General features: G+C 31.9%; 4 protein-coding genes and 1 pseudogene across 4 annotated transcripts; 1 reads left to right on the plus strand and 4 right to left on the minus strand.

Moving 5' to 3' along the window:
* Positions 1–5,412: 5,412 nt before the first annotated feature.
* LOC149904019 (lipase 3-like) lies at positions 5,413–8,195 on the minus strand. The gene is made up of 5 exons (XM_090108242.1): positions 8,043–8,195; positions 7,576–7,777; positions 6,830–7,200; positions 6,202–6,360; positions 5,413–5,799 (listed from the first exon to the last, which is right to left on the minus strand). Exons 1-5 carry the CDS (start codon positions 8,193–8,195, stop codon positions 5,413–5,415), a joined length of 1,272 nt encoding a protein of 423 aa, XP_089964368.1.
* A 2,438-nt stretch (positions 8,196–10,633) lies between these two features.
* Positions 10,634–13,215, minus strand: LOC149904020 (lipase 1-like; annotated as a pseudogene).
* A 3,659-nt stretch (positions 13,216–16,874) lies between these two features.
* On the minus strand, positions 16,875–17,894 carry PDCD-5 (programmed cell death 5). The gene is made up of 3 exons (XM_090107963.1): positions 17,697–17,894; positions 17,346–17,454; positions 16,875–17,173 (listed from the first exon to the last, which is right to left on the minus strand). The coding sequence occupies exons 1-3, from the start codon at positions 17,760–17,762 to the stop codon at positions 16,959–16,961; spliced, it is 390 nt and encodes a 129-aa protein (XP_089964089.1). The 5' UTR covers positions 17,763–17,894; the 3' UTR covers positions 16,875–16,958.
* Positions 17,895–18,697: 803 nt separating this feature from the next.
* Positions 18,698–20,371, minus strand: Tsen34 (tRNA splicing endonuclease subunit 34). Its single transcript, XM_090108028.1, has 7 exons — positions 20,183–20,371; positions 20,002–20,088; positions 19,751–19,886; positions 19,544–19,659; positions 19,260–19,370; positions 19,038–19,187; positions 18,698–18,960 (listed from the first exon to the last, which is right to left on the minus strand). The coding sequence occupies exons 1-7, from the start codon at positions 20,232–20,234 to the stop codon at positions 18,767–18,769; spliced, it is 846 nt and encodes a 281-aa protein (XP_089964154.1). The 5' UTR covers positions 20,235–20,371; the 3' UTR covers positions 18,698–18,766.
* A 328-nt stretch (positions 20,372–20,699) lies between these two features.
* Positions 20,700–25,330, plus strand: LOC149904023 (epimerase family protein SDR39U1). The gene is made up of 5 exons (XM_090108173.1): positions 20,700–20,923; positions 21,021–21,222; positions 21,419–21,653; positions 23,632–23,865; positions 25,054–25,330. Exons 1-5 carry the CDS (start codon positions 20,899–20,901, stop codon positions 25,258–25,260), a joined length of 903 nt encoding a protein of 300 aa, XP_089964299.1. The 5' UTR covers positions 20,700–20,898; the 3' UTR covers positions 25,261–25,330.
* Positions 25,331–26,101: the final 771 nt, after the last annotated feature.

Here is a 26,101-nt window from a genome sequence, read left to right on the forward strand (position 1 = left end):
TTAGGGAAAAAATATTAAGACATTAATTCCCATAGGATGCGTATAACCGACCGGGAAACCCAATAATAAGTGTACCTAGATAATTATTATAAAATAACTTTATCAAGAGTTCCGAGTCTTTATAATATTTTTTGTCATAGGTCATTGTTCGTTCACCTACGACACAATTAATAAATACACAATATATATATGAATCGTAATTTTTCACAGTTCACTTCCATAGTATCTTAACGGATGGGATCATTATTTTTATTTCTTTGCCACACTCAAGCTAGACGCCAAAAATGGTATGGATATATGGTGATATTTTCATATATATATGTGATATGTCATCGCTCCAAAGGAAGACCTTAGTGTGGTAGGTATGGGTCTACCAGAATCTGATGGCATATTTATATTTAAGAAATAAAAGATTTATATGTGGCAACTTATTTGACAACTATCAAATTGGATGTCAAATTATTTGTCTTTTTTGCAGTTGATGAATAATTTTTAGGATTTTGTCTAAAAAATCTTCGAAAATGTCGAAAAAGCCGCTGCGATCACAAGCAAGAGGTGTTGTTTATAATGTGTATAGAAAAACATTCGATGAAGAAGGATCAAACACATCACAATTTTCAATTTTGAAGATTTTATTGGTAAATTGGACTTACCCGTTTTGATACTATAAATTAAAAAATATTATATGTAGGTAACTATAATATTGTTTGTTGATTAGAATATAATTTTATGAAACTTATTACAGGAGTTTCCAATACGGCTATTCGTCAAGTCCAAGCTGTCCAAGTCAATTTTTTAATGTGTGTCTGTTAATACTTACGAAAATAAACATAATTTTATTTTATTTCTATTTTATTTTATAAAAAATTATAAGCACTTTTGATCTACATTATCATTATATCGATATTTTCACATGGCATACTGGTAATGAATATACAAATAGAGGTATGTTTAAATAATAATATGTATTACCTGTATAAAAGTAATTTGTATAATTGTATATTATACATGTAAGTATGTACCTACATAATATTAAGTGGATATCTCATTATTAAGTACAGTATTGTCCACTTATGTAATGTTAGTAATGATATTGAGGACAAAATAAAAAATATGCAGTATCAAGATCGTTCAGTCCATTTTCCCTAGGGTTGCACACTCAAAATTTTGATTTCCCTAATTGCCATCAGATTCTGGTTTACCTATATAAATTATAGATACATATAAATAATTATAATATTTAAATTCCACACGATGGTGAGAGAAGAAGCCATCGTAGAGACATGTAGGCGTATTTTACATTTTGTGGGATGGAACTCTAAATATTATTTAACAATTCAAAGTATGATCCAAAATTGCATTTATTATTTTTGTCTGGTCTGGACGATACTCCTTGCATAATTGTTTTATCTTATCTTTTATATGGAATCTTTAATATTGAATTAATGTGTTTATCATTATGATAAAATGATGTCTATAATTACTTCTTCTTCACGGTAGATATGATAAATTTAGCGCCAATTAAATTACAACTAAATATAGCGTTATAGCTTTATGAAAGTGAGTTGAATAGGAGGAGACTTTATTATATAAAAGCTCTTTTTTAACTTTTTTATGAATAAGTTTTTTACCGTTGCCCGTTAGTGCCATTGTACCTAATGTTAGCGTTTAGCTACTATTGTGTATTCTGTGCTAATGTCAAAGTATAATATACCCAAAATATACCACAATACCAAGACTTAAAAACAACCGACTTCAAAAACGGAAAAGTAAAAAATAAAAAAGATTTGATATTATTAATTTAATAATATTAATTGCTACATATTATGTATTTAGATGTATGCCGCGCTCAAAGTCTGAGGTAAAATCTATGCAAGCTTAAAAAATAATCGCTTATCGATATTTAAAATAATGAAACATTTAATTCTATGTTTACGTGAGATTAGACTGAATGACTTGACACGTGATTATGATAAGTAGGGTTTTTTAACAAATGCAATTTTTGTCATGATAACGATAATACGTTGTTATATTATTATTCATAATGAATTAATTGAGAGATAATATTTAATGCTTACTATGCCGCTATACTCAAAAGTCAAAAGTGAACAATAAAAGGTTAATTAGATATTTTGTGGGCACTCACGTGCAAAAATAAAAGTCTCTTGTTTTTTTGTATTTTTTTTTATTAACTGACAGTTCATTGGAATGTATAATTATGTTTTTGCTAAACAGAATTAATTTGATGATAAAAGGCGAAATTTCTTAGATGAGTTTATTTAATTTGTACCTAGGTATATGTCGCAGTTATCTGGTTGAATCTATATCGGGTGTAGGTAATCGTTAAGTATGCTCAGGCGTTAATGCGTAACAATTACATATATAAAAAAACTTTAAACTTGTATCGAAAGTGACCTAATGAGAAAAATTACAATAATATATTTTTTTTTAATCAATATCCAAAAATGTGACATTAAACGAAAGCGAAAGATGCAGCCGTTTATGCTGAAAATTTTCGCACGAAATACGCAAGGGAATCAAAACCTACTACTTCGGGTACCTACTTCCCGTAAACTCCTACGAGTCTTGAAATTTGGTAGAAATCTTATGGCACAGATAAAGGATATTTTCTAAAAGCATAAATTTAAAGTTATAACATAGGAAATAAAAAATAATTTGGAATTGGAAAATCCAAAAGTGCACGCCTCATAATTTTTTTTTAATAAATATTTATTATCTAATTATTATTTTTGTTTATTTAATAACAATTAAACCACATCGAATCAGACCCTGAAAAATGAAAGGGTTCTATTCCTGAGCATACTCAAGCGTAAGAGAAAAAAAAAGACTCGATTAGTAAAGTATTTCGGTCGCTATCGTGTTAACAAGAAAAAGGATCCGCACATACAGACACACGGACGTCCAAGACAGAACTTTTTTAAACTGTTTTTTAACTCGTTTAAATAACAAAAATGACATCAAAAATATCATGAACGTTAAAAATAGTGTTTTTTCTTAATATGTGTGTGTATGTATTATCTTACAAGTGCAATGTATGATACATAAAGACATTTTAAGTTTGAAAAATCAGATGTTTTGCGCGAAGTGACAGTAGTACCCACCTCAACGCTTCGCTTATGAGGCGTGCAATAGGTTGCGGTTCCTGTGTGGTTGGTTCAGAGCTCTCGCTGCGCGAGTCCGACTCGCACTTGGCCGGTGTTTTATTAAAATTATGAAATATTACAAAATAAAATTGGGAAAGGTTAGTAAATTGGGAATTCGGTAACTTGAATTAGGCCTTATTGAAAAATCATTAAGTCCACTCTAACAAAATGACGTGCCCTTTACGAAAGTAAGCTTCGTTTTCCTCATTACATCATCGGTCAGTGTTTATTTATTTGAAATCGCAAAATGGTCGATATTAACGTTTTGGGAAAACGTAATACATACCTGATACCTATTATTATATCACTGACTTAATAAAATGGTATTATTTGGGATCTTTGACTTCATCAATTTCGGAGCCAAGTTTTGAAGTATCATCACAGTATTACCATTATTTCCTACAGTAGTGCGACGAATGTACTTGTGCAGAGAAACGGAGGGGAACTGGCGGGGGTCGGGCGACGCGGGCCGCGTAAAGCAAACACGCTTAGTTTGCTTTACTTAGCGTGAAAGGATGACGCAGTCGTATTTTTTGTGTAATAATTTTATTATACATAGGTACTTACATATTCTATTATGGCGCGCACAAACTGTTCGGTTTACGGATGTAAATCTACATTGAAATCCCAGAAGGAAACAATATTTCAGAAAGATTGTATTAATTGTATCTGTTGAATTAAAATCAAAGCTATGTATATATGTTGTCCTCATTATTTTCTAATCAGATTGTACATCCCAATGCGAATGCATTACTTAGTTAAATATTATAATATACAATTAAGAACATCCAAAAATAAAGTGTCCACGTAAATAATATTTAGCAGTGCAATATCTGTAATTATATATTTATGAACAAATAATTACATCAGATTTAATAATCGCAATTATTTTGAATGTACATATGAATAAAGATTTCATCATAATATTAATAATCACAATTGTTTTATTTCCCATTTGTTGCAACCCTAGCGTATTTTCGTGTGGCAGCGTCATTACCTACGCTGGCGGCGGCATCGCGCGACATCAAAGGCGATTCCTTACTGTAGGAAATAATGGTAATACTGTGGTATCATCGGTTCAATGTGGTTCAATTTTGTTATTCGTAAACTTTAATGAGGATGACATTTGACTTGGGTGACAAAATCCTACAAAGTAAACGGCTAAATTTTATATCTGTTAAATACCTATTTAATTTTCTAATGTCTTACTATCAATATTAGACTTATTACCAAAATTTAGCCAAAAAGAGTAAATATCGACTGAACTATTAATTTTATAATCATCAATAAGATTAAGAATAATTGTACCTAATAGAGAAAATTTTAATTACTCGAGAAAGTTAATCTGAGCCTCATTCGTTGGCTCATTCTATAACATGCGTAGAGCATTCTTTCGTTGTTCTTACTGAGTTCGAAAATACATATTCTATGCAGTGTTTTAATATCTACTGAACTACACTGAATACGAGTTCTCGCTTACACTAAAAGGGTACGAAAGAATGTTCTAGCTAAATACATGAAATATACCTATTAATTTGTTTTTGTTTTTTTCAAGAATTACGTGAGTAAAGTGAACGTCAAAATGAAAACGATTGATCTGAATTTTTTTTACGGTTCCTGTCAAAAATTTTAAGCAAAAAATTAGAAAGAAATATTCAACAATTTTTTCTACCCATTTCCTCATTGTTTATTTTATTGAATACAGGAGGAAATTTCAAGTAAATTTTCATAACGAAATATTATATGGTATATAATGTTTTGCATCGTTACGATCTGAACTAAAACTAAAGAATTGAATTTGACAAGATTATTATTAACATATTTCATCAAGATTTCATATAAATAAAGATGAACATTTGTAATTTACGTGATGAATCTTTTTTTATCCAATACCTACATAGATTCTTCGCCTAACAGACCTTCTGATCATTACATATAACATAACAACTCATTACAAAACAGAATCTTGACATGAAAGAAAACAACATGAATACAGAACGTATATTAATTATTAATTACATTTGAATTTCGCAACGTACACCTACAATATACATGTCTTTCGTCTTAATTTAATTTTTTTAATGAGGAACACAAAAACATTTATGGAACAAATAGTCTGTGCTTTTCTGAAACAGAATTTCCAGATAAAATATCTTGGTAAGTTATATGTATTACATTGGAAAAATCTAAGTTATGCTACAAATAAATAAGCAATTACATAAGTAAAAAATAAACTGATTTTATAAGTCTAATTTTTATCGAACATCTTCATGATATTAATCATTTCATCATACACTAATTCTTTAGCGTTAATACCCCACACAAAGTCGATATGACTGAAAGTTTTCAAGGGAACACGTATCCTGACGACTGGTCCCCCGAGTTCTTTGTATAATCTATCTACATCGATGACGTCAGCCAAGGGGTCGCTTTCGGAATAATGAAGAAACACTGGTGCGTTTATTCTGGACAGATCGTAATTCGGTGGCTCGATTCTCCCGTACTGTTGTAGATTTCTCACCCAACCGTGATCATACCGCCGGAATTTTCTGCTAATTATGCTTTGGCCATAATGAGCCAGTTGTTTGAGGGCACATCCAGCTGGTATATGGCCTAATTTCGCAGGCAATAATGTCTATAACAGAAAAAGGAAACGTTTAAATTAATCAAATAAAATAACAATATCCGTAGCAAAACATCGAATTTCTGTCGAAATCGAAATTAGTATTCGTAATTTTCGAACTTAAACTTTGAATGCAAATGAAATTAATCTCTCTTTATATAATCCCCTTTGGGTTTGCCCGCGTAAGCAAATGCAAGCTCTCATATTGTACCTATCACTTTCATCCAAATCGATCCGGTGGTTAGGTATTAGATACTTATAGCTATTAGTTAGGATAGTTAGGATGAGGATTATAAAATATCAGTTCTAATTTCAATATTATTTCACTTTCTTTGATTATAATTATTTAGCACCTACAGTAGTAGGAGTTATCACAGAGGTTCTGATTGGTAAAATAAAGATTATTAATCATACCGAATTCAGTTGGTCTTCACTCCTGCCTCCTATGAAGAATACAACATGTTTACAAGCGAATTGTAATTTTGACTCATCCTTGCAAACACTTTGTCCAACTAAGGTCCATAGAAAACTATTGGGCAATATTTCTCCGATTCCAATCAATGATGCCAGTGACTAAAATTATATTTCATATTCAATAATAAAATTCACTAATATTTCCACTAGATGTATAATATTGGAATGAAGACAACTTTCTAACGGTTCTAATTTTGTAACTTAAACTTTAGCAAAACTTATTTTGAGGGACTTTAAAACCGTTGCGTTGTAAGTTATTAGATATAGGTAGATATGTGTGTAATCATATTATATACCAGATCAAATAGAAGCCTTTTTTGGAATATTCAACTTCATATTATTTTTATAACTACCTATGTACATGTTAAGTTATAATGTATCATAATTATTGTAAAACAGGAATGATCATTCTATTCCTTGCAAATTCAAGTACTTTTAATATTGTATGAAGGCTTCCAGTTGGCTTCCAGTCACTAACATAATATCTATATCGTAATATGCGAAGAATGTAAAAAATGATAAAAAGATAATAATTGTTTAGAAAAATATACAACACTAAAATAATTACCGCAATATCCGTTGCATAAGGAGCTAATACATGAAATAGTGGGTTTTTGCTATGCTCCATATAAGCCACGGGTGCTAAAGCATGCATGGAAATAATCTTATCATTGTAATCAGGACGTAGTGCCCCCATAACAAAGAACGACGTAGTGCCTTGAGACATGCCAGCGTAGTGGAGCTTCGATTTACCAGTTTCAGCGAGAATGTAGTCAATCATTGCTGGTAAATCTATGTTACCGATTTCATCCCAAGAAAATTCCCAAAACGTAGAATTGAAAAGCGCGTTTGGATTTAAATACATGTGTTTTCTAGAATAATAATTTCCACGAGCATTTCCCAGCCAGACATCGTAACCTTCTTCCGCAAGAAGATAACCTGAAAAATAAGATGTAGGTAGTACAATGACACAATTCAGTAATAAAAAAGAAAAAATCTCGACTACGCATTTAGAATTAAACTTCACCAACATGATTCAAATACAGAAATATACTGATTTAAAAGATTATTAATTGAGACACGTGGGATGACTACAATTAGTATGATATTTATGATGACTTCTTTCTGAACTATGACCCAAGTACCTTGTCATACAGTAAATTGCCATTCTTGATTTATCCTTGTTTTCTTGTTCGATTTTCTATTATGGAGTATTACAAAAGAAACCTTGTTTATGGACAATCTAAAGTCCGTACCATCTATATAGCTTTTAAATTTTCGCGTGATTCATAAGGTTGATAATATAAAACTTACCTAAAGCATTTCCAGGCCCAGTTATTATATAATCTGCTGATGAACTAAGCAGTCCATGCATCACTAATATAGCAGGTCTGTCTCCAGGAACATTATGCCTATCTCGACCATAAGGAATACGATGCATGCCCAAAATGTAGCCATCAGGAGTGACGACGGAATGTTCCTCTAATGGGTAATTGTGTCTTCTTATAATAGCAGGCTTTAAAAATGAATTACCATATATAGAACTCAAGCAGTAAAAATTTATAGGTATTTTTTCTTAAATGGTGTTATGATAAGAAGTAAGAACATGTCGCTTAAGGTAGGAATTCGTGTTCGGCAAAAACATGTGTTCTTATATTATTTATTATCTACTTGAATAAGTTATGATTAGAAGAAGATCCGATTGAGAATTGTAAGAACATGAATTGAGTAATGATTCAATATGGAAAAATGAACCCATTTATTACTTTTATTAAACTTACCACATCAAGAAGGGCATCTATCAATAAATCGTTTACAATTCTTTGATCAAAAGCATTTGTTCTTATTAACTCCTCAACATATTCAGCGTTTGGCGATGGACCAGCCGCTGAAAGTGTTAAAGAGCCAACAATGAGTACCAATCGTATCCACATCACGTTGCAGACTATTTGGCAATACAATTTGTTATTGCGATGTCAAAAATGATAAAAAGATACCTAATCAAAATACCTTATGTTAGCACGTATTAATTAGTACTTTTTTTAGAGTTATCTAAAAAACATCGTGCAAAATAGTTTTTTAGATTGAAAACAGAGATATAATACACATTCTGTGGTCCTGCAGCCTTTCAAGACGTCCACTACTTATTACATAGCCTATTATAGGCCTCCCCCAAAGTATTCCAAAATGATCTTATTCGGCAGAAATTGATTGCATATTGTATTTAGTTATACGCTATACTTAATTTTGATCATTTCTTTTTAACTCAAACATGTAGATATATATTTTTCCAATTTTCTACTATTTTAAATAGCGTTTAAAAAAAATTTAAACTCTTTACAAACAGATCCAACAAATATTTGAGTATCAATTCAGACCTTAACTTTCTTAGGTAGGTACTACAGAACCCTATTTAAATCGGATGTGGCAAATCATAGATAGGTAGCTTTAGATTTAGATAAATTAATTAATTATTATTATCTTATCTCTTACGCAAACAGGGAATCGGATAAACAACAACTAATAGTAGGGGAGCCCAGGAAGCTAAATGTGGATTTACTCGAGCGTCACGGGAACCTATTAGAATTGGTAGATTAGACCATAGCGAGAAAAAAAGGTCCTATAATGTTTTCACTTTTAGCGGTGGGGAAGGGTTTTTTGATTTTTTTTAATTAAAAAAAGAAAAAAATTGGCTTGGAAATACTCAAGCGCGTTAGATATTGATATTTTGCATGCTCCAGGACGTCACTGAAAAAAAGTATACGTTAATCTGACGATTTAACTGGCGATTTAATCGCTATGAAGAAAGGGTAAAAAATTAAAGTAATATTATTCGAGCGCGTCAGATTATATGGGGGGGTTAATTACAATATAAGAAGTCCCCATTTCGCTAATCTGACGATTCGAGCTCAACCTTAGGGAATTATGGATTATTCAAATTTTCCAGCGGGGCCCCTGAGCGCACCCACCAACCATAACTGCTCATATTGACTAGAGGTACTAATGAATAGCTAAGGTACCGTCCCTTATAGTAATCTGACGCGCTCGAGTAAATCCCAAAATCCCCCTCTTGGCCTCCCCTACTATAATGTCAAATTATTCAAGAGTACGACAATTATAACTAAAAAATACGTAAGCGTTTAGATTAGAAAGTAAATAAATTAAATTATTATAATAAATTAAATTTATATTTTTATATAATAAATTCGCAAGGTTTAAAAAAATCGAAAAGAAAAAGGTATGTAGGTATATATGTATTCATGAAAATTTTAATAGGTGGCTGGATTATAAGGTTTATTTCATTCATTAATTTATTCTTTATTAATTTATGATTTGTGAGAATGTGAAAAATAACGATGTTGCTTAAAAGGCCTACGCTCTCCAAAATATTATAATCCTACCTAACAGCATGATGCTAATTCTGCCTAGAATATTAGCATTATGCTGCAGCTAGCAGTTTCATACTCGGGAATGGACAATTGCAAGTGATTTTTATAATATTTTTTTTTAACTCTACATTAAAATTCTATAACATACGTTTACAGAACAAATCTGGAAGTTAACCATAATTTAAGGAGTAGTAGCAAGCGCCTTAGCTTATTATTGGGGCAGAGATACTGACACGCGGTACAGCCACAGCACAGGAAAGAGAGTTGCTATAGTTAGTATGGTAGAGTGGGTACCTACCCACTCTATATTTACAAACTAACTCATTTACAGGTTTACGGTTTACCAACATACTTTTGTATGAATTTTTAAGTTTGAGAGATAATTTCTAAAAGCGATGGGTAGTGATAGGGAAATAGGTATGTAAAATAGGATTTTTGTAAATTCATCTCATATTTAATATTGTATTCAACTCTATCAGTGATGCAATGAAATAAAACCAATTTATTTATCTTTACTTCGTAATAAATTAAGAACTTATCTGTATAAATTAATTAAAAAGTAAAGTAAAAAGAAATTATCTGTATATTTTATTGCAAAACAATATTTTTAGATACGTAAGGGCTTTGGCAATAAAAAAAATCCTGTCCTCACACTTCCCTATTTTCTAGAAACATATTCAAATCTGATAATCCCGTAGTTATAATCTAGTTGTAGTTACTCGTATAATGACGTAGAAAATTATGTATGCCTGGCACGTTTGTTTACAACCCCCATATCAAGCTATATCGTGGTAAGACCAAATAGATTACAAATCTAAGAGTACCTCAGTCTTATGCTAATATCCATCTACAAAACAACAGATCTTTAACGGAAGGCTAAGTATAGGTCAAATTGAAATTAAAAAGTATAGATGAATTTAAAAGGTATTATTGATGTTCAATAAATGTACAAATCACAATGAAAATAGAATTTAATGCGTAACCTATACACCAAGATCATCCATTGTACGTATTAAATTGATAACTCGATCATAAACTAGCTTCTTAACATCAATGCCGTACATGAAGTCCAGATGACTAAATGTAGCTTGTTGAACTCTGAATAAGCCAACCGGATTTGCAAGCTCATTGAACAGTCTGAAAACGTCATTCACATGAGCAAGTGGATCGTTGTCTGAATAGTGTAAGAACACAGGTGTAGTGATTTTTCCTAAGTCGTATGATGGAGGGGTACGGCTTCCATATCTTCGCCTATTCTGGGTCCGTCCAAAATCGTACCGACGGAAATGTTTGTCTGCTATTCCTTGACCATAGTGAGCAAGCTGCCTCACTGATGCGCCAGCAGGTGTGTGGCCAAAGATAACAGGTAACATTGTCTGGAAGAGATATTTTGGGTATAGTCGGAATGTTTTGCAATCTGTTTAAAATTTTAATGATGAAAAAAGAAACAGCATGTTATAAACCTACACAAAACACACTAAACTAATAATTATTATGAAAGTGAACATGTGTACTTGTGAATTGTACTTATCAAAAAACTTACAGCATTATGCTGGTTTTCATTCCACCCAGCGATCAAGAAAAGTATACTACTACAAACTGGTTGTAATACTGCTTCATCTCTACACAACGCTTGTCCAGCCCAAGTATATATGAGTCTGTTTGGTAAAAATTCACCGATACCAATCAAGGCAACTAGACTCTGGAAGAACATAACATACCGATAAATTAATGATAACACCTAAAAAATTCATTTTTAATTAAAGTAGTTAGATAAAATAAATTTACCGTCAAACTTTTGGAAAAAGGAGCCAAAGCATTAAACAGAAGATTTCTGTTATGTGCCATATAAGCCACAGGAGCTAAAGCATGCATAGATCTTTTCATTATATTCGGGTCTTAGTGATGTCATGACAAAGAACGAAGTAGTTCCTTGTGAGAATCCAATATAATGCAACTTAGATCTGCCGGTATAGGCAAGAACATGATCAATCATAGAAGGTAAATCAATGTTTCCTATTTCATCCCAAGAGAAATCCCAAAAGTCTGTGTTTAGAAGTGCATCCGGGCGCAATCTTAAATGCTTGCGTGAATAATAGTTTCCGCGGGCATTACCCATCCAAACATCGAAACCTTCCTCGGCAAGTATATAAGCTGCAAAAATAGTATTTTTTTTTTTCAAATATCTCTGAGACAAAATAAGAAATAGTATTAGGTACTTAAGTGTACTTATATTGAGTTCTTCAGTATTAGTAAAAAAGACTAGCATAATGTTGAGTCTTTTAATTAAAAAAATGTTATCGGGAGGATCAAAATAATTATTTTACTAATAATTCATTAATTAAATCTGGACACTACTTACCTAATCCGGAACCTGGGCCCATGAGTACATAGTCAGCAGAGGATCCCAACAAACCATGCATTAAGAAAATGACAGGTCTGTCCCCTGGGAAGTTATTGTTGTCGCGACCGTGTGGTATACGGTGCATTCCCAATATATAGCCATCTGGAGTAACTACTGTATGCTCCTCTAGGTTATATCCATATTTTGTAACAAGGTCGGGCTGAAATCAGTATGGCATAAGGAAAATAGCAACCAAAATTAATTCAGAATTACATAAATCAGAAGCAGCTGTATTGTCCATATTATTATCTGTATTGATTACATTATTACTTGATTACTGATAAGGAATAAAAATAAGTGATAATGCGCTATAATACCTTACAAAGCAAGACAAATACAATATAATGAATAGGGTCTTTGTCGATGTTTGTGGCCTGTGATGGCCACTGATGTTGATGGATTGTTCAGCGAATTTGATATACCAAATGAACAGCAGAAACAAATGATAAAATTTTATAATCAAAATAAAATATATGCCCGTTTGTAATTAGATGTCGCAGCAAATGGTTCGTTAAAGTGCGCCGATTGATTAAGGGACTGGATAGTATAAACCCATTTTAATAAAATAGCTAAGCAAATCTTTTGGATAATTTTACTGGTTGTCTAGGTAAATTTGGATCTACAGGATCTTTGGATTTAATTATGTTACTCTCTCTGAATACATAATGCATTATGAATGACTTTTTATAGGCGGCTGTTACACCATAGAATACTTAATAGTAGCTAACGCTAGTTACACGTAAAGTTTTAACTATGTTCCGCAAATAAATATTAAAATAACGTGGTATTTATCGAACATGTAAATAGCTGATGGATGTCAATATTTTTAATAATACTTTTCTAGATTTATTGATTACAGTGATATAATTGATATCTATCAATAAATATCTATTAAATACTGGACGAACAGGTGCCCTAAGCCTTACCACAATCCGCCGTAACCAAATAATGAAGAAAAATGAAATCTAGACTTTTAGTAAGTGCCTATATTGGACTAAAAGAATTCACTGAACTTACAACATCTAGCTTGGCATCCTCTTCTACGTTATCAGAAAAACGGCCATTTAGATCACCTAAAAGTTCTTCAAGGATATCTGCATTTGGCGAACGCCCAGCGTGGACAGCGGCGAGCAAAGCAAACACCACCAAGGCGCGTAACATTTTTAGCAATGCTACCATATTTTGCAAAATCAATCACAACTTTTATAATTATAATTATTTTGATAAGTGCGATAAAAGAGATTAATAATTAAAAAAGAGTGTAAATATCTATTATAATCATTGTAAATATCTAAGATACACTATATGTAATATCTATAATATAATAATTAAGATAAAATATTTATCAATTGTTACCGTACCTACCCATTGTCAAGGAAGAATATTGTAATGGAACATTCAGAACAAAATATATGGAGATACTATCAGTAATTGATTTTTATCATGTTTTTACGTTTTGAATGAAACAATTAATTTGTTTGTCTATTCTATACATATAATAAATCTGTAGAAGGGTCAATTCTGTACATTGAAAATATTGAAAAAATAAATAGCAGGGGGTGTTACTGGATCGATACCAAACCCAAATATGTGATTAAAAAAATTTTTGTCTGTCTGTCTGTCTGTCTGTCTGTCTGTATGTGAAGGCATCACGTGAAAGCTAACGGTTCGATTTCGATGAAACTTGGTACAATTATACCTTATTATCCTGGGCATAAAATAGGATACTTTTTATCCCGGGAAAATACATAGAAAAAAATAATTTGGAAAATCCAAAAGTGCACGCCTCATAATTTTTTTTTAATAAATATTTATTAATTATTATTTTTGTTTATTTAATAACAATTAAACCACATCGAATTAGACCCTGAAAAATGAAAGGGTTCTATTCCTGAGCATACTCAAGCGTAAGAGAAAAAAAAAGACTCGATTAGTAAAGTATTTCGGTCGCTATCGTGTTAACAAGAAAAAACCGGCCAAGTGCGAGTCGGGCTCGCGCACAAAGGGTTCCGTAGCAGCAAATATAATAAATTACAGTTAAATCAACCTATCTCAAAAACTATAAGAGATACTTTGATCAAACCAAAAATCGTTGAAAGAGTTAATTAGCATGCATCACCTCTATTTTTTTTAGAATTTTATACCCCGTAGTTATAAAAATAGAGGGGGGGGGACATACTTTTTACGACTTTGAGAGCTGATATCTCAAAAACCGTTCACTTTAAGAAAAATGTTTTTTAGAAAACTTTATATCATTTTAAAAGACCTTTCCATTGATACCCCACACGGGTATGTACATCGAAAAAAAAAATTTCATCCCTCAGTTACATGTATGGGGGGCCCCACCCCCAATTCTTTTTTTTACTATTTAGTGTCATATTTTTGTAGCGGTTCATACAACACATATTCCCATCAAATTTCATCACTGTAGTACTTATAGTTTCCGAGTAAATCGGCTGTGACAGACGGACAGACGGACAGACGGACAGACGGACATGACGAAACTATAAGGGTTCCGTTTTTGCCATTTTGGCTACGGAACCCTAAAAAGGATCCGCACATACAGACACACGGACGTCCAAGACAGAACTTTTTTAAACTGTTTTTTAACTAGTTTAAATAACAAAAATGACATCAAAAATATCATGAACGTTAAAAATAGTGTTTTTTCTTAATATGTGTGTGTATGTATTATCTTACAAGTGCAATGTATGATACATAAAGACATTTTAAGTTTGAAAAATCAGATGTTTTGCGCGAAGTGACAGTAGTACCCACCTCAACGCTTCGCTTATGAGGCGTGCAAAATATTTTTCTTAATTGTTCGGCGCGGACGGAGTCGCGGGCGGAAGCTAGTTATTAATATTTTTGCACAATTTACAGTTTTCTGGGCTTTGTTAGACATCAATCTAAAACATCTAGTTTATTTTAAAAGCGTTTTTTATTTTTTTTTTAATACGAATAAATATATTATAATAATAGAGATGAGCCAGTAAAAAAACCTCATAAGTTTGACCTTAAATAAACGGTCATAATTATTATTTACATTCGTTAGACCACGGTACGAGTCGGTTGGTAGGTACCTACGTCAAGAAATTTACTTACTAAAAAAAGTTTTACTGCACGCACAAATCGTAAAAAAATACTCCTTTTGCGGCGATATAGAAATTACTCCATTTGGCACGATGGCACCGTAAAAGTATAGGATCGTGATTTTCCTGAACGGCTATTCGACGATAAATTTGCTGTTAAAAATGGGCCTGGTAAAAAAAATGTTTAAATGATATTTTTACGAACATAGAGCTAGAGCAAGAGCATTCATTCGCGATCTAAAAAAGGAAAACTCGTATTCAGTGTTGTTCAGTATTAGAACATTGCATAGAATCGTTTCGAACGCACTAAGAACAACGAAAGAATGCTCTACAGTATCTCTACACTAAAAGTTAGAATGAGCATTCGCTCTAATATAAGTATTCGCCTTACGCCGTATATCTTTTGGTTAATTATAGGGAATTTCTAAGATTTTGCGTTATGTTCGCGGTTCGACTTATCATATTGTGTAGTTTATACAGTGTACAGAGTATCTATTGCTGATTACATTTAATTGGTAAAAAAAAACGTTAAGCAGGTACACATTAGGCAGGTATCTACATAAACATGTACAATCGGGGTTGTTATTGTACACTTCATTTTTTAATGTGTAGCAGTGGAAATGTTACTGACTAGATTATGATTATAGTTTGTTTTAAATTTTTAAACTTATAACTTAATTATGTTCATGGAGATATAGATGACTTAAATAATAACACATTTTTCTGCATAAAATAATATTTAATTTATTATACAGAAAAAATTATACATGTGAGAAGCTTACATAAGTGCAGGTCCACACTGCGAGCCTAGCGCGGTTGCGACGGCGGGCGCGAAATATCAAACGTATGAAACGCGCCTTTGCGTCCACATTGAAATGACTATGGCGGAAGCCTAGTGCGACGGTAATGAGCGAGCCAGCGCGCGTAGTTTTCAAACTCTCTTATCCGCGCGTTCTGGCCACACTACGGGCCTAGTCAGCAAGCGACCCAATGCGCGGACGGCGGGGGTATCAAACCAGTTCGGTCTTGTCGCTCGACTTCTTATATTATATCCTTTATTGTTTTTCATAAAATAGCGGTAAATACTTAATTGTTGAATTGAAACTTCTTTCTTTATAAGTGCGATTCAATCTAAAACACTTATATACACCACAGTAATTTTGTAGGGTATAATTCAATTCTCAATTCTCAATTTTCAATTCTTCATATAAGATTCACCCGTTATTACTCTGTTTTATTTATTTCGTGTACAACTTCTATAATGATCTCATCTCAAAATCGGACTGTCCAGTAAAAATAGCAAATCGTCCAAAGTTTGCAACACCCGAAAAACGTCGAACCGCTACTTGAGCTCGCGCGTCGGTGTGGCCACCGCGTGCTCCCGCTCGTCGCGCCCGCCTAGGCCGCCGCCACCGCGCATTCAGTGTGGACGCACACTAAGAGTTTGTTTTAATTTATAACACAATCATACAATTTATTATTTAGGCAAAATTTAAATACAAAACAGTTTTTTATGGGTTTTTTTCTGTAGAATAAACTAGTTTATAAAGTATTGAAATGTCTTGAGACTTAAGTCTTGTGTAAATTAATAGCAAAAAGGCTGATCTTTATCTAATTTAAGATAATTATGAATTATTGCTTTTGACAAAAATAACTTATTGCTAAAAGAAAGAGAATGTACAATATTTATTCTCCACACTTAAAAAATCTGCCAGAACTTATATTAACTTTTTGTTTAGCAATAAGACTCCAAATGACTGAGTATAATTTAAGGCATTCTGGTGTAGAATTACTGAATAGTTTCAACAAATACTACAAATCATCTTCATCAGAATCAAGGGCAGCTCTTCTTCTGTCAAACTTAACAGTGCTTGAAGATTTAGGCATTTGTTGATTGACTGATTCCAACAACTGTATCAATTCTTGCTCAGATATTTTTGAGCTCACTTGGCCCATTTGAGCCATTCTGCAGATCATGTTTTCCACCATTGATGCTTTCTCTGGTTTACTTAATTTTATTATATTCACTGAAAGTAGAAAAAGAAGTAAATTAATGATTAAAATTAATTTAAGTGTATGAATAAGACAAAATATCAAACATGAATACTTTTGATTTTAATAAAAGTTTGTACTATGGAACATAATATTTTAAAATACAATTTGGAATGCAATAGTGCAAGATAAAAATACATTACACACATCTTGTTCTGGCATCTTGGCTAAGTGCTTGAGATAATATTGAATGTTTTGCCTCTTCCATTGCCTGCATCCGCTCTTGTTGAGCCTTGGCTTGATTTGGATCTCCACCCTAAAACATAAAAGCTATTAAAACAATACATTCTCATTATATATTGCTTGAAACAATGCCGGACAGTATCCATATTTTCGTGAGTAATGTATGAATAGCGAACAGCTTTTACAGTTCTTATTGCTGCAGACACGAAAATCGATTCAAGAATACACAATAACTTCTAATATTTTATACAAATAAAGAGCATTTAAATTAGAAACCATTGTAGTTTAAAGTTAACCTATTAATAAACATCTTACTCCATGTTGGGCTTGCAGTTCGGCGAGACGCTGCTGACGAATTCTCTCTAATTCCGGATCGTTCATTTTTCTTAGATATGTTTAAGAAAACTACAGTTATAACACAATGTTTTAATTAGAAGTTTCAAGTAAAAATATTAACATTTGTTCATTATTTCGTTTCACGAAACAAAATGAATCATGAACCATCAATGTCACCTTTATGTCAAGTTTGACATATAATTAATAAGTTGGTGTTTAATTCGTCATGATACATGGTGATTGGGCGATAAAAATGAGAGAAATTGTGTGTAAAAAGAGAAAAAGAGTTAATTATTTAGTACTCAGTACATCCTCGTAATACGGTGCTACAAATGAATGCATAATTTAGAATCAATTCACATACAAGGTGAAGTCTAGTTGAGACAGAGAACATAATTATTATTTATTTATTTATTATACTTTATTGCATTGAAAATACATATAACAAAGACAATACTACAGAAACAGCAAAGGGCGGCCTTATCGCTAGGTAGCGATATCTACCAGGCAACCCAACAATCAGAGGAAATTTAACAATATGATGTGGGTGAGCAAAAATAAGGCAATACTAACACATTGAAAAATGTACAAAAATTAATATCATAATAAAATATTATAATAGATAAATCTGGATGAAAACTAAGGTGAATTCCCATGTGGTATATGCGTTGCGTAGGGCATAATATGTGTTATGCATCTGTTTCAGTGATCGATTATTAGCGTGTAGCTGATCAAATTTCTGTGATCTGCCAGACCGAGAATTTTTTTTATGGTCCGAGCGGGAATGGAACTCACGATCCCCTTGGTTCTACGCACAACCACTGATCCACGCAAGCGGTCAAAGTTCAATCAGTGTGGTGATGAATAACTATATGTATAATATTTGTTATTTTATTTTATACTTTAATAGTATATGTATAGGATCATCATCCAAGCTCCTGATTATAGGTATATCCATAATAAACAACAGTGTAGTTAGTTGGTAATTTATTCAATAAAAAAACGTAATATACATCTATTAAAAATAAAAACAATAACCTGACACAATATTACACATTAACACTATCATGCCATTGCAATGTCTGATATTCAATTTCATTTAATCCATTGAAATATGCCAGAACACCCAATTTGTTAACTCCTACAGATAACCGTCCAAACGCGACTAAGCTTGCAGCTCGAAAAGTTGTTTCTACATTAGTACATTTCAACATATAGGTTGCATGGAACCTTACTGGATCACCTAAAAAAAAAAATATAAAAACAGTATAAAAATATAAACATTTCATAGTATATAATGAATAGAGTATAAATACATACCAGGGTAAATTAAGAAATCTGAACCAAACTTTGATCCATTTGTGAGATAAAATCCTTTTTTCCATAAGTCTTTAAATACTGCATACTTTATTACTCCTTTACCTTCTGTTATACTGGGATTCAATGCATCAAGGGATACCTTGGTTTTTCCTGCAATAAAAAAAAAAACATTTAGTATATTATTTTCATCCAAAAAATAATATACTTATTTTAAAAACTCACCTATATCATAATAATGTTCTGTTGGTAAATGAATTAATAAGTTAGATGGAGCTACATTTGGCACCTTATTTATTTCTTCCTGTAATAAAATATTTTTATCTAAATCTATATCTGAAATAAAAACAAATATATTATAAAACTGCTATTGGAAAATTCATACTGTATTTTTTAATATTAACTGACTAGTTACTAAGTTCTTAAATTTTGTGGGCTATGTATTTTGGTTTCATTTTTAATATGAATAATATCATTCATTAAAGAAATAATACTAAAAGAGTATTAACCGGCAATCCCCTTTGATAATAGTTTTTGTCTTTTGCCGGTCAAAATTATATCAATTTTTTGTGCAATCTGTTCAATTTTCCTTTTTTTCAAAGCTTCTGACTGCTCGTTGGTGACCCTGTAACATTTTGACACTTTTTACTTTATATGAAATTTAAAAATTCTGAAAATATTTTTTTATTGAATCTAATATTGTCACTACTCCGTACCTATTTTCAATTTCATCTACCTGTTGTTTTATTTCATTAGACACCTTCTGTGTCATGTTGGGTGTATCATATAATTCACAAATGCCTTCATTTATAAGCAATGCTGCTTCTTCAGACATAAGTGCCATTGGTAAACCTGCGTTAGAATTGTTAATTTTATTTTAAGTTTTCAAAGTAAGTAATAGTTGAAGTTAATAAGTACAATGCTAGAAAATACCATAGTTAAACGTTTACCATAGTTAAACGCTTACCTTGGAAATCATTTTGTCTAGGAAATGATGGTAAAGATCCAATAAGTGAGCCACATATTCGATATTTTGTTCGCAGGATGTACCAGTCTAGAAGTTAAAATAACGATTAAATTTTGTTGAGTACTCCTATTACCTACTTCTTATTAGTTAAAATAATAAAGTTTTAAGTAAAACTAAGTACCTTCAGAATTCCATACATACGCAACACCATTTTCTAAATATAAAGGAATCATTGTTATATGCAAAATCTATGTACATCAAGAATCTTTAAAATATTATCGCACCAACATTACCGGTATGTCGATTGTCGGTAAATAGCAATTAGTTAATTAATAAATATCATTAAACAAGTAGGTATGGACATAAAACTGTAAACATGTCAATTTCAAATGAGAAATGTCAATTGTCAATTAGGACAGACACCTTCACACGCATTCGTGTTCACCATTCACCACCTTAGTTTGCCACATTACTCGATGAAATATTCAAAGTAGCAAATCAATGCAATGTCCACAAATTCATCTTCTACATTTATGTAAGTATATCTAAAGACCTTAAAAACTCTCTGAATATTATCCTATATATCTGCATCTCTGAATATTATCCTAGTCCGATGACCGATCTATTTCATATATTTTTTTAATGTTATGTGATAGGTATGTCAATTTCAACAAAACGTCAATGTCGTTATCAGCTGGTAGCTGTCAATAACACCACAGAGAATGACACTGTCAGTTTAAAAAATAAAAATACGAAAATAAAAATTGTTAAAACAATAATTTAACGACATAGTTTATAAGAAAAATATTTTTTAATTCAAAAGAATGCTTATTGAAATGTAGCTTGAGATTTAATACAAAACGAAAAAATAATTACAGAAGGTTATATAACATAAAAATGGCATTAAAAAAAATATTAATTGGTATGTACTTATTCCTATTAAAAAACTTGAAGTAAATAAATTAGAGTTGTGGTGTTTTGCCAATAATTGATATAAACGAAATGTGTTATATTTTAAGGCGGAGGAACCGGGTTCATCGGCCAGCACCTCGGGCATATGTTAAGAAAAACTAACTACCGGGTAGTTAACGTATCTCGGATGCCCAGTGCTAATGCAATATCATGGACAGCGGTAGAATCTGGGTCCATTGGTCATGCCCACGCTGTAGTCAATCTTGCTGGACAGCAAACTATGGATTTTACTAGGAGATGGACAGCAGGGTAAGCCAAAACACACATTTTTTGATATCCTAGTTCAACTTGCGAATTAATCCATCAGGCCCCGGAATTACAGACACAATAGAAAATCTATTGTGTCGCGGTCGGATCTGGCCGCTCGGTGGTTGAGAGGTTAATAATATTAGTACGATTTACACCTTTTAAGAATTGAAATATTTATTTATCTCATATGTTTCAGATTCAAACAAAATGTTAAAAACTCTAGAGTATTTACCACTAAGGCCCTAGCAGCAGCCATCAATAAAAGCACTGACAAGCCAAAAGTATTTGTTGTGGTGACTGGTGTTGGAGCATACGAACCTTCGGAAACTATGAAGTATGATGAATCTAGTCCAACAACTGGGAAAGACTTCTTTTCACAACTATGTGTAGAATGGGAAGCAGCAGCTAAAATACATCCACCTGTGCGACTTGTAAGTACAATGTTTGTCTCTTATTAATAATCTTCATAATATGTACTCTTCAACTCTATTTCTATATTACAATATATATTTTTAACTATTTATCCGACCTACAAACCCGTTCCCGTTCCTGTGGGATTTCTGGGACAAAAACAAGGCTTTGTCCTTTCTCAGTTTTGAAACTATTTTATATTTGTACCATATTTTATCAAAATCGGTTCTGTGGTTTAAGCATGAAGAATAGACAGACAACACATTGACAGAGTTACTTTTGTATTTATAAGATTACTAGCGACCCGCCCCGGCTTCGCACGGGTGCAATGCTGATACTAAATAAACTACAGGAAAACTGTGAACGTTGTATATAAAAACATAGCGGCCCGCTCCGTCTTCGCACGGGTATAAAATATATAGCCGGGCGGCCGGCCGGTACCGCCGCAAATGCTACGTCCCGCAATTTTTAAATCTGTAATATCTTCGAAAATATTCACTTAAATCATACGGTGTAAAGGCCCATATAGATCTATATTAAATGAACAATGTATTGAAGGTATTTAATTGGTTAAGGATTAATGCTGTATTGGTTAAAATCGCATCGAAAATTAGCCATTATTTGTCGTAAAAAGTAAATGACAAAAAAAAGTTATTGTGGGTTATCCATAAGAGATAGACCATAGAAATCTAAATAACAAGACACTAGAAGTCGTAAGCGTGCGTGACCTTGTCGCCACTCAGGTGATTTGCACATCACCAGTGCATTCGTCACTGTTCAGTTGCTCTGGAGACGTATGAGTGTATACATGGTGTGTTTCAGCAATTCCCATTGCGGAAATTCTTCCACAAGTTGTAATTATACTTAATAAAGGAATAATATTTCATCGGAAAATATATTTTTTTAGAAATAATGCCGTTTTTCCTTAAAATTATAGAATATTTACAAGTATTACGAGTGTCACCATAGTAATCGAAATAACAATGAATGACACAGTCGACCATTCTTATCATCACGTTTGTTCGTATTGGAGCAAAAAGTCTCATATACTTAGGGATGTTATTCTAAAATAAACCGTAAATTCGTGCGTTAGGATACGTCATATTAAAAAGCTTAATTTAATATTTAAGTTAGTTTTCACTAAAATCAAGCTGTCCAATAAAAGGCATAGTTTACTTGTGTGTACTGTTTAGCTTTCGGTTTGAATGTGTTGATTTTGGCGACAGCGGTTTTCATACGAATTATGACATTAGAGCACTTCTATGTGTCTTGTTATTTAGATTTCTATGAGATAGACATATACCATCGCGGACTTTTCTGTAGACCTTTTCAATGTGTATAATACTTAGTACATTATTTTGATAAAACTCGTAGGGTTCAGCCTGCGTTTGCAATGTAAGCGGAAAAAATGTAATTTTTTACGACATCACATTAGAAACCTCAAAAATAACAGTACTTCTCCACTATTTAATGGATGTTATTATATACATATAAACCTTCCTCTAGAAACACTCTATCTATTAAAAAAAACCGCATCAAAATTCGTTGCGTAGTTTCAAAGATTTAAGCGTACAAAGGGACATAGGGACATAGGGACAGGGAATGCGACTTTGTTTTATACTATGTAGTGATGTATAATATGTAAAAATGTCAATTTAATTTAATTTTAATCAAGATTCTCGGCCTATATGTATACGTGAAGTGGGTACAAGCTATATGCTGGTGATGATAAATAAACTATACAGCAATTTGTGTACATAGGGGAAGGAAAATTTTTTACACTACAATTTGTCATACAACTTTTCATTAAATACAACCAGTGGGAAAGAATGGATTTAATCAATGAAAAATATACCTAATTGAGAGCAAGAAAAGTTAAGTAGGTCTGCTAGCATCTAATAAACCCACCCATATAACATCTTATTTATGATTACTTTATAATAGATCCCAAGATGAACCATTTTTACTTCTTCCCTAATATAAGGCTACAATTTTTAGGTAATAATCAGATCGGGTGTTGTTCTTGGTCGCGATGGTGGTATGGTGAAGAACATGATTTTACCATTTTTCTTTGGACTCGGCGGTCCCCTGGGCACTGGCAAGCAATACTTACCCTGGATACATGTTGAAGATTTGTGCCGACTCATAACTTTCGCTATAGAAAATGATGAAGTGAAAGGAATATTAAATGGTGTCGCCCCTCAGGTCATAACAAATGGAGAATTTACGCAGGTATTTTATTGCATTTCATAATCAGCAATGCAAATCACTGTTGCAGTTTTATTTTTAAATGTAATCAAACATGCACTTGATCAGCTTTGGCCAAGGTCATCTACTTTTAAGTCTTTAGCAATAATATCAGATTATGTTGATATTGTTTGATTTTTATCTTAACGTTTTTCAATCTGTTAAAAGTTATGTTTTGAGTTAGTAACAAATGCTTACAACAAAGTCAGTGTTTTACCAATATACTTAAATTGAACTAACTACTTGACAAAAAGTCTAATCGAGCACAAGTCAATTTCAAAGATTCGTTAAAATATATTAAACAGATACAAATACACCATTTTTGGCTTTTTAGGTAGGTAGTAGTGTAGGTAATGTTTTTTTATTATAATTCCGTACGCTAGTAGCTATAGCTATAACCTACATTATTTTTATTAGATTGCAATATTTATTTTTCTTTCACACAAACAACATATATATACAAATGTACTTAGGTATGTTTGGTACGGCAAACATATTAATTGCGTAAAAAGTGTAAATTTAAATAAAATATTTATAAAAACCATTGATACAGAGGAAATGTGGCCAATTGAATTAATTATAGAATATTTATATAGGTAACTTATCAGACTTATGAATTTAAAACACATAAATCATGTTAGATAATTTTAAATTCTATTAATAATTTTATATTCTAAAACAACTACATCTATCTTCTACCTATTACAATTTACAATTTTAATTGATATCGGAATGTCGTCTATGCATCCGGCCACAAGTCTGTGAGTATTTTTTTTTCATTTAAATTTAACTACTATATTGTAGTTTAATAAAAATGTATGATACTAACAGTTTACTTGAAATCCCGTCAATGTTAGTTTTAACAAATAACATCCTCAACTTTTTCAATATCATCTCAACTGAATGATACAAACCGCATCGGTTGCTTTATTACTGTAAGTATAATATATAATACCTACTTTGTATGTTTATAAAAAATACTATACTTCAACGTAATTATTCTTTTTTATTCAGTAGGTAGATCACATTTATTAATCTAAACTCTCAACTGAAACCAATGAAATTTTAATTTAATTTTCAATTAACGCCCATTGTTAGGAAGTGTTCAAAGTAGGCTTATTAGTATCTCTGTTTTTGAATTGATTAAAATAATATTTATATCTTATATTCCAGGCATTCGCAAAAGCGCTATCAAGGCCAGCATTCCTGCCGGCTCCTGAATTTGCTCTGAACCTACTTCTAAATGAAGAAAGAGCAATGCTCATGACAAAGGGACAACACGTCACACCAAAAAGAGTTTTAGAATATGGCTTCCAATACAAATACGATAACATCGATGCGGCCTGCAAAGAGTGTGCGCATTTGTTTCCGAGTAAATAATTAAGAGATCATAATATTATGTCTAAGTGGATACTGAATAAAATAAATAAAGCGATCAAATAGAAATTAATCTTTGTATTTTATTTACATATGTCCACATATGGTAATTTAGCTATTTAGTGATAAGTAATGATGTGAATGTGATACAAGTTCAATATTGCATTTGACGAAAAATACTCTGCAGATGATGTTTGCGTGCATTTGCATTGAATAATAAAATTATGATCAGTTAGTTTGTAAATTATATTTGAAGGTGATATGCTTCCAAAGTAGATACCTACCTATAGATTTCTAATCTGAGTAGAATCTAAGATATTAACCGATAAAAAATCATGACATTCAAGAAAAATAAATTAATGAACGTTCAAAAAGATGGTGTGCAAAAAAGATCAACTTTCGATTTGCTCTTAGGGAGTCTCATTTTCAGTGTGAAACATTTGAATGAAGTTTGTATGAGAATTAGGTATTCTAAACATTTTTCATGTACCTAGATACAAATAAAGCAGTTTTGTTTTTCCTTTATTAGTTTTCTTACATGGTGTCATAAAAGATGGCATTCTCTAATTTGTTTTTATGACAGGTACGTACATATTTCATACAGTCGAATCGAAACATAATTTCGTATGACATTTGAACACCAAAATCCATTAATTATTATCGCTGATCGCTGCATTATTAACTGGATACTAAAAGTTGAATAGATAAACTTGATCTTCATTTTGGATGACGGTCATAAAGATTTCTCAGATAAAAGTGTTATTACGTTAATCTAAATAAATACACAATCAACAGTTATAACATTTTTGCGACGTACGGTCGACGTGTTTCCACTCCATGATAA

Source organism: Colias eurytheme, chromosome 12 (assembly GCF_061535395.1).
Source record: "Colias eurytheme isolate Ceu_HAF_F1 chromosome 12, ilColEury1 Martin Lab GWU primary, whole genome shotgun sequence".
In the NCBI taxonomy this organism is placed as follows: Eukaryota; Metazoa; Arthropoda; class Insecta; order Lepidoptera; family Pieridae; genus Colias; species Colias eurytheme.

What these genes read in the sequence shown, in the direction of transcription:
- LOC149904019 (XM_090108242.1), bottom strand. Translation starts at nt 8,195, where the DNA reads ATGTGGATACGATTGGTACTCATTGTTGGCTCTTTAACACTTTCAGCG. An exon ending in TAGATGCCCTTCTTGATGTG is followed by an intron (nt 7,778 to 8,042) that starts GTAAGTTTAATA and finishes TCATTTTTAAAG; the next exon opens with CCTGCTATTATAAGAAGACA. An exon ending in GTGAAGACCAACTGAATTCG is followed by an intron (nt 5,800 to 6,201) that starts GTATGATTAATA and finishes TTTCTGTTATAG; the next exon opens with ACATTATTGCCTGCGAAATT.
- Tsen34 (XM_090108028.1), bottom strand. Translation starts at nt 20,234, where the DNA reads ATGATTCCTTTATATTTAGAAAATGGTGTTGCGTATGTATGGAATTCT. An exon ending in TAGACAAAATGATTTCCAAG is followed by an intron (nt 19,887 to 20,001) that starts GTAAGCGTTTAA and finishes ATTCTAACGCAG; the next exon opens with GTTTACCAATGGCACTTATG. An exon ending in AGATTTCTTAATTTACCCTG is followed by an intron (nt 18,961 to 19,037) that starts GTATGTATTTAT and finishes TTTTTTTTTTAG; the next exon opens with GTGATCCAGTAAGGTTCCAT.
- LOC149904023 (XM_090108173.1), top strand. Translation starts at nt 20,899, where the DNA reads ATGGCATTAAAAAAAATATTAATTG. An exon ending in ACTAGGAGATGGACAGCAGG is followed by an intron (nt 21,223 to 21,418) that starts GTAAGCCAAAAC and finishes CATATGTTTCAG; the next exon opens with ATTCAAACAAAATGTTAAAA. An exon ending in CAAATGGAGAATTTACGCAG is followed by an intron (nt 23,866 to 25,053) that starts GTATTTTATTGC and finishes CTTATATTCCAG; the next exon opens with GCATTCGCAAAAGCGCTATC.
- PDCD-5 (XM_090107963.1), bottom strand. Translation starts at nt 17,762, where the DNA reads ATGAACGATCCGGAATTAGAGAGAATTCGTCAGCAGCGTCTCGCCGAA. An exon ending in AACTGCAAGCCCAACATGGA is followed by an intron (nt 17,455 to 17,696) that starts GTAAGATGTTTA and finishes TTTATGTTTTAG; the next exon opens with GGTGGAGATCCAAATCAAGC. An exon ending in CCAAGATGCCAGAACAAGAT is followed by an intron (nt 17,174 to 17,345) that starts GTGTGTAATGTA and finishes TTCTACTTTCAG; the next exon opens with TGAATATAATAAAATTAAGT.